We start from the raw sequence: 12,749 nt of genomic DNA, 5'->3' as shown, positions 1-12,749 counted from the left end.
TGATGTGGGCGTGCGACGGGAAACTCTAATACCAACTTTCATTAGCCTTAAGTTCGATGTATACTCCACTTCGCCACTTCGCGAGAAGCTGTGATGAAAAATTAATTCGCAGCTTCGCCAAGGCATTCATGTATACTTCATCAAAATATCACCGAGTATCGCTGAAGAATTGTTGCCCGCTCTGTGCTTTCATATGGAAACTTCGCTGGCCTACCCCCAAAAGTTGAACCAAATCCAACTCTCCATGAAGCGAAGAAACCTGCTCCATGAAGGAAATTCCTTTATGAAGTCGTAAAATTTCAGCTCAAATTACTTCGCGGCCTGCGAAATCGCGGTCGCGAAATGGAGTATACATCGGACTTTACATGTATTTATAAATTTTATATGTAACCCCCCTCCCCCATCTAAGTAAATTTGTTTGAAATCAAGACTGACCCATAAATAATATTTGCACACAAATTATGAAACAAGTCACTAAAATAATCTGGTTTAGTATAGTGGCATATTTATTTACTACAAAATAGTGGTTTACTAGACTGATAGAATTTAAGGGTGACACAAAAGACTATATTTTGGGAATCACCAAATCAGTCCAGTTTCTGATAACACAGACTCAGACAGACTCTATTCAGAAAAAAGCCACTATATGCAATGCTATTGCTAATTATGAAACAAGTGCTTTTTGGTTTGCATTGTATTGGGTCTATGTAATCAATTTACTAAACAAAGTGACTAGACCTTTATCTGTATTCAAATAATCCTTGAAATTGGGTTAGATCATGCAGATTTGTCTCTTCTTCTCACTAGTTCTGGATAAATGCAGTGATGCCAACCCCTAAAAGGTGCACAATTGGGTTACTTTGCGATCACTTGCCGCGTGCCGCTACTTGAAAAACCGTGCCGCTACTTGCCTAAAATTGGGGTACTTTGCTAGAGTCAGGTCGCGGCAGTAGTTTGATGTATTTTCCTTTCAATTTAGCCGATTGATAAAGGTTTTGAGTCTCTGAAGCTCCCAATTGCAATTACAAAGCTCCCAATTGCAAAAAAAGCTCCCAATTGCAAGTACAAAGTTCCCAATTGCAATTACAAAGGGTTTTGTGACCATTTATTGATCGGTCCGTTACGTCCCAATTAAAAGTACCTGAAGATTTTAAGTCGAGAGCTTTTCCGCCCAATTGGGTGATTTGGGTTCTAAATTGAAGTAAATCCGCCCAAATATCCAGCAATGGGCACTTTTTTTTAAAGCTTAAAAATTAGGCTACTTAACACTCCTTTACCGTGGCCTGGCGAGCCAATGTGCCGCACCTTGGCGCTAAAAAGTTTTGGCAACACTGCCTAAATGGTGTGTGTTGTATGTCTATAATATACTTCATAGTTCTAGCTAAAAGGCCATACTTAAAATAGTTAATTCAGAGTCCTTAAATTTTAAAAGTACTTGTTCTATTAGCTAATACACAATTAATTACCAGAAAATGGTCATTACAAGGGAAATTGAGCCATTAAGTTGAAATTTTAATGTACACTTTAAAAAGGGTTTTTTGGGTGGTATACATTTAGTATTGAGTCTGCTGAGCTTTGAATGTACACGTCGAAAGACAGAACAGGTATGCCATTGACAGGGACAAGATAGATCTCTGGATTTGTAAAGTAATAGGACTTATGTACATTTAGAATTAGATTTATACTTCACGGAACTCTTCATAATAGGTTCACCGGAGAGGACAGCCTACTAGAACAGGAGTATTTTGTGTTGGATCAAGATTGACATTTTTGCAACGTGCATTTGTGCGCACATGTAGGTATGCATAATCTGGGAGCGAAGCAAGACTTACAGAGTCGCCCACAGGCATAATACGCATACATACATGTATGTTGATTATTTTGCTGACCTGGGACTTGAACTGGAGCTAATGTGGGACACAAACTAGGGACATTGTAAGTACCGTGCATAGGTAGCGAAAGTCAGTCTATTCCAGTTAAAATCCATACACTCTTATGGAAGACATGACCTTAATCTCCCACACAGGGTGGGGATATAGATTTCAAATCGGTAACCGCATTTGAAATTCACACTCCGTGTGGGAGATTAAGGTAAAGTCTTCCATAGGGGTGAATGGATTTCAACTGGAATAGCCCATTGACTTTTCCTGAATATACTAGATAATGGTTTCCGTTAGGCCAAAAAAAAAAATTGTTGTGTTGCCCTCAACCGCCCGACCCTAAATCCTGGAAAATCAGGGGAGCAATTTTGTTTTTTTTGAATGATGATTTACAAAAAAAAAAAAAAAATCAAAGTTTTTCACTTTAAATTAATATTTTATTGAGAGACTAGTCTTTAATTGATGTCTAACAGGTATCCAGAAGTCAAAATTGACCAATGTCCCCTAATTGAAGAAGCATTATTTAATATTTTAGGGGATTTTTAAAAACTGAAGGTTTAAAAAAAAAAAAAAAAGAAAAAAAAAAAAAAAAGAAATCCGACCGTCCTACCCAAATTTCCCATTTTCCCACTTGAGGGCAACACAACAATATATTTTTTTTGGCCTTATTATCAGTGCAGACACAGGAGAAATGTGAAAATCTGAATAATACTAGTCTCTTGCACAGGAAGTGGTGAGATGAGATATTACTTCCTATCACTGATATGACTTTGAAATTGGTTGAATAATATTCAGAGTTTGTGTTGCTATTAAATGGAGTTTAAAAAATTTTTCCAATGGTTTTCAGATGATTATGTTCTAGGAGAGTCAATAAGTAACTGTAAAAGTTGCACTTTTCATGTTAACATGCTTTGCCAATTTATTTTATAATGTTGTGTGACCCCCCCCCCCCCCCATTGAGTGCAACAGTATTAGAACATCAACTTCATGTCAGAGGGCATATTACAAGCTGGAACAGCGAAAAACAGCCAATGTGATCAAGTGACCTGTCACCAGCAGATCGCAAATGACATACCGACTGATGAGGGGGTGTATGTGTGTGTCACATCAGACACTGTATGTGGGACTGTGTGAACCTGTCCTGAGCATCCCTAGACAACACAGCACTCACTAATTAGTTTAACAAATTCACCAAACCTTCTTGTGCAATACGGCAAAACCCTAGCCTACACACATTTTCCAGAGTAGCTCTGTGACTCTTAAACAAATTACACGCGACACAATAGCCTTTTTTTGCGCAAGATAATGCCGTAAGGAAGAGATAGAAGAGATTCAGCGGATAGTAGTGGCAATATCAATTTATTATTATTTTGCTTGTAGTAGCAGCCTCAGTAGTTTTCACATTGGGCTGTTACAGTTGAAATCCGCACTACCCCTGTGGAAGATTTTGGAAATATCTTCCGCAGAGGGAGTATGTTTTTCAAGTGTATTTGGTCAGGGTTAATCATTTTAAAACTAATACTCCCCCCTGTATTATAGCTTTACCTATATCTTCCACAACCGGAGTGAGTCTTTCAAATGGAAGTTACCTAATTGTCTATTCTATTTGAAACTCATACTCCCTCTGTGGCAGACTTTAGCTAAATCTTCCACAGGGGTGGTGTAGATATTAAATGGAATAGCCCATTACGAACACCTTGCTTCCATAACCAATTACCCTTGCAAATGTGTATGGCCCATATACTTATACTCAAGTACATAAAAGGTGTTGAGCTACCTGCCAGTACCCTTATACAGTAGGTGATCAGACCTGGTTCAGGATTTTAGTGGGATGTTCAAGCCATGGACAGTCGTTATGACGGCTGCAACTGCAATGTATTTTAAATTATTTTATTCACAGTGTGGCAGGGTGCAGATTCTCTTGCCCAGAAACCTCCAACCTATGAAATAAGTCTTGTCATGACATGGAGGGGGAGGGTGAGGAGGCTGAGCTGAGCTTCCTGTAATCCTGTGTATTTTACTATAATTAGTGAAACCTATTCACCGTAGAAGTGATGATGTAACAGGATTAACTACCATAGCAATAATTTTTGATGATATCACCCTGCACTACAACATTTACACGGTACCTGCATTGAACCATTGATGTCAAAGAACAGGGATAAAGACCTGGATTGCAATTTCATAGAATATTCATATCATGCTGATCACTCATTAGTATCTTTGAAAAGAAGAGGTATTGTATTCAATCTATGTTTGCAGACACACCCAGGTGATGAGTGCAACCTGCTTTGTAGTGTAGGGTGATATATATTCAAAAAATACTAAATTGCTATGGTAGTTAAAGGCCCATTCAGTGATTTGCTCATCCGGACGATCGTAAAAATCATCAAAATTCAAATTTTGGTACCTATACAGTCATTGTCATAGACGTGCTAACATAGCCTGCGAGTGGTTCAGCCGAAAGCCGTGTATTTAAGACAAAATGAGACATTTTACATGAATCTGTAATTTAGATACTGACAGTATCTAAATTAGCTACATGTATTTGAATGGGGCTTCAACTTCGTCAGTACTGCTGTTTTCTTCATTTTTTGCCAAATTTGTCATTTCAAAAATACCAAATGACAATTTGAATGACTTATCCTTCACTTTTAAGGGGGTACTACACCCCTGGCCAATATTGTGCATATTTTTGCATTTTTCTCAAAAAGTATAGTGCATTGGTGACAAGTAAGATATGTATATATATTATAGGGGCAAGGACTACAACTACTGCACTGAAAATTAAGCAACTCAAGGCAAGTAGTTATTGAGTTATTGATCAAATATTGGTTTTCCCTCATTTTTGACTGTAATTCCACAACTGTTGTCTGTGCTGAAATAAAATTTCCAGTGCAGTAGTTGTAGTCCTTGCCCTATAATATACATATCTTACTTGTCACCAATGCGCTTATAATTTTTGAGAAAAATGCAAAAAATAGGCACAAAATTGGGCAGGGGTGTAGTACCCCTAAGCAATTTTTAAACAATTTTAATTTTTTTACACTTGCGCTGGGATCACTGAATGGGTCTTTAATCCTGATCATCACTTTTACGGCAAATTATTGGTAACAAGAATGAAGAATGTTTGGAAAAGGAAGGAAGGTTTTTTCTTAGATCAGTAGTTGAATAGGAGATGAGCACCAGCCAGTGATAGCCATTTACACCTACAGCCCCTGTGGTCATTTATTTAGCATGGTGTGTACATGTACATATATGTGTGTGCATCACTACCTTGTACCCAGTGCTCCAATTATGTAATTTCCTCTGCTTAGAGCATCTGATATCAGGGTTGTAGCTAGCCAAAGTTGAGTGCCAGCTAATTTTACTATCCAATTCATGAATTAGTTTAGAGCGCTGATTGGGGCACAATCTCTTCAGTGAACGTGAGGGATCGGGGAAATAATCTACAGTGGTATCACACCCATAAAATAAAATTGTTGCTCATTTTTTATGATGAAAAAAATCATTTGTTTATACATTTATTTCTTTTTGTGCTGCAACCCTGTCTAACATGTGAATCAGAAAGGGAAGACAGTATGCAAAACCTAGAATATCTGCATACATGTATTGTATACATGTGTGATTTTTTTCAGTTATATCCCATTTATTTTAATGCTGCCCCATCAAAAAAGTCTTGAGTGTCAGAGATTCAGCTAATGAAGTCTATAACTTGTTTATTTTAACTGTTTGTGGAGAAGGTACCCAAATAGCAATACTAATCTTCAGTTCTCCATGAACAAGCCGGGACAGCCAGGGGGTGAAGACCCTACTCTTTTCAAAACTGATTGCGATTATAGATATTGCCAATTCAATTCCTTTTTCCCTCAAGAAGTCGATACCTCAACAAGTTTCCACCACTGGGAATTGAACCTGAGATTGAACTCATGCACTAGAAGCAAGCACTCTTACCACTAGGCCACTTGTAAAAGAAACTTTTCAACATTTTCCCCAAAAGTGTTTCACTCCTTCCAAATTGATTTTCTCAATGATTATTTGTTTATCTTTCAATACCACTAAACCTAGGATCACTAGCCTTTAGTAATCTATTGTAATTGGTTAGATATTTTTGTTGTTTGTTTCGTTCTATTCTTGGTTCTATTCTATTCTTACCATAACATTTTGATTGTTAAGTACATGGAGATTTTAATAATTGAAGTGCACTTTAATTGTCTGTCAAATGTATTCAAGTCATAGACACGATCTATTAACCCTAACCCTCCTGAATACTACAAAATAGTACTTGATATATGCGCTGTTCGTGCATGCATCCCACGTGGTGTGATGACGCAATCGCCCTAAGTGATATATAGGCACGGTTTCGCTGGCCAGCGAAGCCCAAGACCCGTGGCAAAGTGTCGCCGACCGAGTGCTTGGCATGCGAGGGTCTCGGGTTCGAATCCCACCCAGAGCAAACAACTTCTTTCCTTCTTTTCTCTCTTTATTCTTTCCTTCTTTCCCTTCCCGTCGCCAAAAAGCCCTTAGGCGGTTAGGGTTAAGCTACCAGTATGATGGGTGATGACTTTAGAACCTTTTCAATGTTTTCTTATCAAATCAGGAGAATGTTACATCAACAATTATTAAACTGAGCTTTTAACAATCAAAATAAACTTTTCATAATGTAGATATATGAGAGGATGTACCTTCTGCGTATTGTTACATCACAGCGTCAGTGTACTTTTCGTGGAACAACACCAAAGACTGTGGTTGGACAATTATCAAAATATGTGCTTGCGCTGTAAGCGTGTGGCTTTGCGTAGTACGCTCGCCGCAAACATCTGTGTGTACCCAAGTTGGCTCTCATGATCGCATGATCAAGAATTTGTTATTTTGCCTATAGACATAACTTTACAAAGGGTCCCTGTACTAGTAAATCCCTATTAGCCAGGAAGGGTCCCTGTAGTAAATCCCTATTAGCCACGAAGGGTCCCTGTAGTAAATCCCTATTACTTATGAAGGGTGCTGTTCGTAAGTAAGTTTAGTGAAATGGAACTTACGATTTTTCTTAAGTTACAAATGATTTCGAAACTTACGAATCTTCATAAAGTTTAGTGAAATGGACCCCAGGTCCCTTGTCAAATCTTGTATTGATTTCAGCATTTTGCTCCTTGGCATCACTAGTAGCGCTCAATTTAACCATTTCCAGCACATCTAGTATTTAAGGCGCCAAGAGACAAGAGCACATTACTCTTTACCTGGCTAAGCTGCATTGGCCCCTGTCCACCACCAGGTTGATTTTAATTGCTATTGATAAATAAAAAAATAAAATGTTGGCTTTTATACAGCTTATTTCACCTGTATCAAAGCACTTGACATTCCACTGTCATTAGAATGTCAACTGCCATACAATGCCCAAGGCATGCTCATACCTTTGGGCGGTGCTCAATAGGCAATATTCATTATAACATCTCCCCATTTCACCCCGTGGTAGAGAGAGGCATGTAATCATGGTAATGTAAAACACCTTAACCAAGTATACAACACGATGGCACCGCCAGCGCAGAGGCTCAAACTCACAATCCACCAATTGCAAGGCAGAGTCCCCTATTGAAAATTTAGCGCAAAATAATCTAGAGTGTCAGAGGTTCAGCTTTGAAAAGTTAACTGAACTTTCAAAAGAAAATAACACAGGTTCCATATCAAAAAATCATCGTCGCCAAAGAAACCATTAACAATCTTACCAAAAGAGTCGGTATATTTATGTAGCCTTTCACCCTTCCAAATTACTTTTACAGCAATTTGCTAGTGTGCTCTTATGCACAGCAGCTAAAGGGAGTATCCCATTATGCTTTGCAGTACCATAATAGAACTAAATGTGTCATAGAAAATGTACACAAAATCCCTCACTTCAACTTTCAATTTCTTGCTTAAATCAGGGAAGCTTAGACTTTTGTTTGAAAAAATATGACCCCTGAAGTATTGTGAAACTATCCATAGCTCTCACTATCTAAGCGGCTCTTGTTAATATTTTGTATACATTTGCTATGAAGCATGCAGATATACTGCAATGCATGGTGGGATACTCCTTTCAGCTGCTGTGGCTCTTATGATAAGAAACTTTAGTTTACCTTGCTTTTCAATGTCAATTGTTATAGCTTTTGTATATATTTAATTGTTAGATATTTTTGTTGTCTTGTTTTGTTTGCTATTAGTTAGTGGTTTTCCTTCTTCCTGTTCTATTTGAAATCCATACACCCCTGTGAAAGACATGACATTAATCTTCCACACAGGGAGTGTGAATTTTAAATGGGGCTACCTGAATGGGTGAACACATTTGAAATCTACACCCCCCATGTGGAAGATAAAGGTCATGTCTTCCATAGGGGGTGTATGGATTTTAACTGGCATAGCCCAATGTGTACACATGGGGACTTTATTAAAAAAGATTGATTCAATTTGATTCAAGTCACATGAAGATGACCTTGAAATAAAATATGCACTTAAGCTTTTAACTGAACTGATAATAGTATGCGAACCTTTCAATGATTTCTCGTCAAACCTGCAGAATTTAACGTCTAAACTAATAGCTCTGAGCTTTTATCAATCAAACTAAATTAACCTGTTACAAAGTAAATAAACAGAGATTAGTGGTATAAAGTGTTTGCAAGAAGCAGCACGGTACTTACAGTTACGAAGCAGTACAGATGACTAACGTCTTCGTAACGCAATGTAACAGTTCTGCATGCCAACTCATCATTTGTGAGAAGTCAAAGTGATATTTTTTGAAAGCTCCAAATTTGAGGATTTGTATATTCAGCATTAGCTGTAGTCCTCGTCCAGCACACCAAGTCTTTATTACAAAATGGATCTGCCTCCTACCCTGCGTATTCTTAATGTAATTGCCATTAGCATTGTGATCATCGTAATTCTCATCAGCAACATGGCAACAATGGTGGCGTTCTTCAAAGTACGTTCTCTGCGAGAAAAAGCTGTCAATTTGCTGATTTTGAATCTCTCATGCGCTGACTTTGGAATGGGCCTCATACGAGTTTATGCATACCCGACAACGGCAATCCGATATTGGCCTTACGGTAAATTTGGATGCCAGTCTTTTAGCTTTCTATCTGATTTGTTTGCAAGTGCAGGAATGATAACAACTGTAGCTATAAGCGTGGACCGATTTCTGCTTGTATCTTGCGCCTATCCCAAGTATCTAAAGATCCAATCCAGAAAGCGGATCATGTGTATCATCGGTGGGATTTGGCTCATTGGAATTTTGCTGGGAACCAGCGAAGTGCTGTTATGGGATAAGTTGACACCAGCTGAATTGCGGGACCACTTCGATTTCAGTAAGAATTGCCGCTCACCACCGAAGTATAACATAGCTTTCACACTTCTGCTGTTCACAGTTGTTATATTTGGTCCCCTCCTTGCTATTGAAATATTCAGTATTGCATTTGTTGTTCAGCTGATGCGAAAATTGCGCAAACGAGTTATTGTTCATGCTAGCAACAGCACAAGTTTATCATCACAAAGGCCAAATACAAGTGTTGATGTGTTGGAAACAAGTGTTAGCACTACTGTGTCCAGACCACAAGGACATTCCAACAACTCAGCTGCATCTGGTATGGAACCAAGCGGTAGCTATTCTATGCCAATATCTCGTAATGACCCCAACAAGCGCTACAAGAAGGCAGCAGTGGTACTTGGCGCCCTTGTAATGGTAGTCAACATCTGCACGCTCCCGTACGTATTGTACACCATCATTATCAGCTTCTTCTGTCCACGGTGTAATAACAGTAACATTCGTACCATGTTGGGGAATTTGTTGTACCTCAACTCCGCCATCAATCCATTTCTGTATGCGGCGACTATGAGCAAAATTCGACAATTTTACAAACGTGTTTTGTGCAAGTGTAACTGGCATTGAAGTCAAATACTTTGTGCATATGGTTCACAAGTTATTTTGTTTGCAGCTACCATGAACAAGATTTGTAATTTGTACAAACAAGTCCTTTGAATCTTGCATTGAATTTATTATTCAAACTGTGTGGATGATGTGTAGTTTGGATCCTACTAATTACAAATAAAGCGGAAAGCTTATCAAAATGCTATCTACTGAAGATTTAACTGTAAAAACGGTGGATACTAATTACAAAGAAAGCAGGAAGCTGAATGATTGTCAGAATGCTATCTACTGAAGATAATTGGATAACACCCTGGTAGATGCTGATTGCAAAGAAAGCTGTCAGATGTTTGTCAGAATGCTATACCAATGATTTAACTGTAAAAAATGTTGGAGTGATTGCAAATTAAGATGGAAAGTTTTATCAGAATGCTATCCACTGAAGATAACCATCTACTGAAGATTTAACTGTAAAAGATGGTAGATTACAGAAAGTTTATCAGAATGCTATATACAGAAGAGAATAATAAAAAAAACACTAGTAGTTATTAGAAAGCTGAATGTTTACCAGAATGCTATCTACTGAAGATAACTATAAACAAAAACCTGGTAGATACTGATGGCAAAGAAAGCTAAAAGTTTGTTAGAGTGCTATCTACTGAAGATAACTTGATAACACCTTGGTAGATACGGATGCAAAGAAAGCTGGAAAAGTTTTTTTTTTATCAGAATGCTATCTACTGAAGATAACCATCTACTGAAGGTTTACCTGTAAAATGGTAGATAGCTGAAAGTTTACTATCTACTGAAGAAAACTAGAAAAAACAACCTGGTAGATACTGATGGCAAAGAAAGCTGAATGTTTATCAAAATGCTATCTACTGAAGATAACTGTAGTAAAAACCTTGGTAGATACTTACAAAGAAAGCTGAATGTTTACTAGAATGCTATCTTCTGATGATAAAAACTAAAAAACAAACCTGGTAGACATAATTGAAGAGCTTTGTTTCAAAACCCCTTACATCCACTTTTGGCCGAAATGAGTTATTGACATGGCATTATAGTGTGGGTAAAAATACACATTTTGTGGTTGTTTGACCTTCATACCACCTTCCCTTCCGGAAATATCGTATATTTCCCGTTTGGGAAATCTTATGGAATTTCCGGAAATCTGAACTTAAAATGAATATAGAATTGTTTTTAAAAAAAAATTTTTGAGGTATAATAGTAGCCTGGAATGTTCTTTACCTATTAAAACCAAAAGGAAATATTTTGGGGTCACTATGTTTGAAAAAATCATTTTAATTAACAAAAGGTGTAGCTTCGGAAATACCCAGAAAAAGCCATTTTCCCGTATTTAATTAAAAATTCACAATTAAAAAAGTAAATGAGATATTTCAATTTTTCTTTTTGATTTTGAAAGCATTAGTCAAGTTACACAAAGTAGTGCAAACAAATGGGCTCAAATTTGATTGCAAAGGTGGTTTCTAGAAAAGGGGTAATTTTATTTTGTTGCAAAACCCCTTACATCCACAAAAGGTGCGATATAAAATAAATAATAAAATAAATAGGAAGGCTTGAAAATTGTACCAAACCTATTCTTTTAGTTTCTATTGATCAACACTTTATCCAAACCCAAATTGAATCAAATCGAACAAGTAATACTTGCACAATTAAAAAAAGCTGTTTTTCTCAAAAAGTCAAAAGTGGATGTAAGGGGTTTTGCAAAAAAGCTCTTCATATACTGATTGCAAAGAAAACTGCAGAATATATATCTGGTAGATAAGTATTCAAAGATCTCCAGAAAGTTAATCATATTATGCTATTTTCTGAGGATGTAAAAACAAACCTGGTAGATACTGATTGCAAGGAAAGCTGAAAAATTTATCAGAATGCTATCAATTGAATTATAGCTGTAGAAAAACCCTGGTAGAAACTGATGGTAAAGAAAGCTGAAAGCTGATCAACATACTATATAACCATAGAAATAAAACCGGGCAGGTACTATATACATGTAGTAAGGAAAACTGAAAGTTTATCAGAATGCTATCTACTGAAGATAACTGCAGATAAATCTCTTGTTGATTGCAAAGAAAGCTGAAATTATATAAGCATGCTATCTACTGAAGATAACTAGAAAATAAACCCTGATTGCAAAGAATTAAGAAAGCTGATCAGATTGCTATCTTCTGGTGAACAGGCCCATAACCAGGATTTATTTGGGGGGAGGGGGAGGCTAATTTTGAAAAAGTGGACCTTTTCAAAATTTGGACCTTTTTGGATGGGGGCAGATTTTGAAAAAGTGGTCTTTTTTTCAAAATGTTGACCTTTTTTGATCAAAAAGGCATAAAAACCCCTATTTTTTCGCTTGCTACACACACAAATGCTACTTTTTGGGCCAAAAAAGGAAATTTTTGGGCCTTTGGCGATTGGGGGTGGCTGGGGGAGGGGGTCTGCCCCAGCCCCCCTGATTACGGCCTGATGGTGAATAGTCACTCTCTGGAAACTCAGTGTACCACCTGACTATTTCTTGATCAATCGATTGCATTTTCAATCACATTAGGTTTAAAAAGGGATATCATTTTGCCATCCTTAAAAAGAGCAAATCTTATTTCACAGCAAATGTTTTGCAAGTTCATTTCAGTGAGAAAGATGAACAATTCAATCTGATTCCCAAGTTCTGAGTTCAATTGACATTAGAAGTAGAAACATGTTTTGCAACAGCTCATAGAACAGTTTGTGTGGTATACCACATTGGGGATGATGCTATCACTTTTACATTTATAACCTCCAAATGGAAAAAGAAGTTCACAGGGATTATGAGAAAAATATGAGCTTTCTTCTGATGCCAGAATCTCCATTTTGATAAGAAAAAGTGGGGAGATGAGATGAGGTTGTTGTTATGATCACACATCTTTAAAAGCACTTGTTGGTATAATTGTCTGATTAATACTTCGTTATGTCAGACTTCTCTGGTTATG

The 12,749-nt window shown here is 37.3% G+C and overlaps 1 protein-coding gene across 1 annotated transcript; it reads left to right on the top strand.

Annotated features, from left to right (window-relative positions):
• Positions 1 to 8,724: 8,724 nt before the first annotated feature.
• On the top strand, positions 8,725 to 9,792 carry LOC140139629 (5-hydroxytryptamine receptor 4-like). The gene has a single exon (XM_072161333.1). The coding sequence runs from the start codon at positions 8,725 to 8,727 to the stop codon at positions 9,790 to 9,792; it is 1,068 nt and encodes a 355-aa protein (XP_072017434.1).
• The last annotated feature ends 2,957 nt before the right edge of the window (positions 9,793 to 12,749 follow it).

The sequence above is a fragment of the Amphiura filiformis genome, chromosome 18 (genome assembly GCF_039555335.1).
Source record: "Amphiura filiformis chromosome 18, Afil_fr2py, whole genome shotgun sequence".
NCBI lineage: Eukaryota > Metazoa > Echinodermata > Ophiuroidea > Amphilepidida > Amphiuridae > Amphiura > Amphiura filiformis.
This window is presented reverse-complemented; position numbering and strand designations above follow the sequence as displayed.

What these genes read in the sequence shown, in the direction of transcription:
- LOC140139629 (XM_072161333.1), top strand. Translation starts at nt 8,725, where the DNA reads ATGGATCTGCCTCCTACCCTGCGTATTCTTAATGTAATTGCCATTAGC.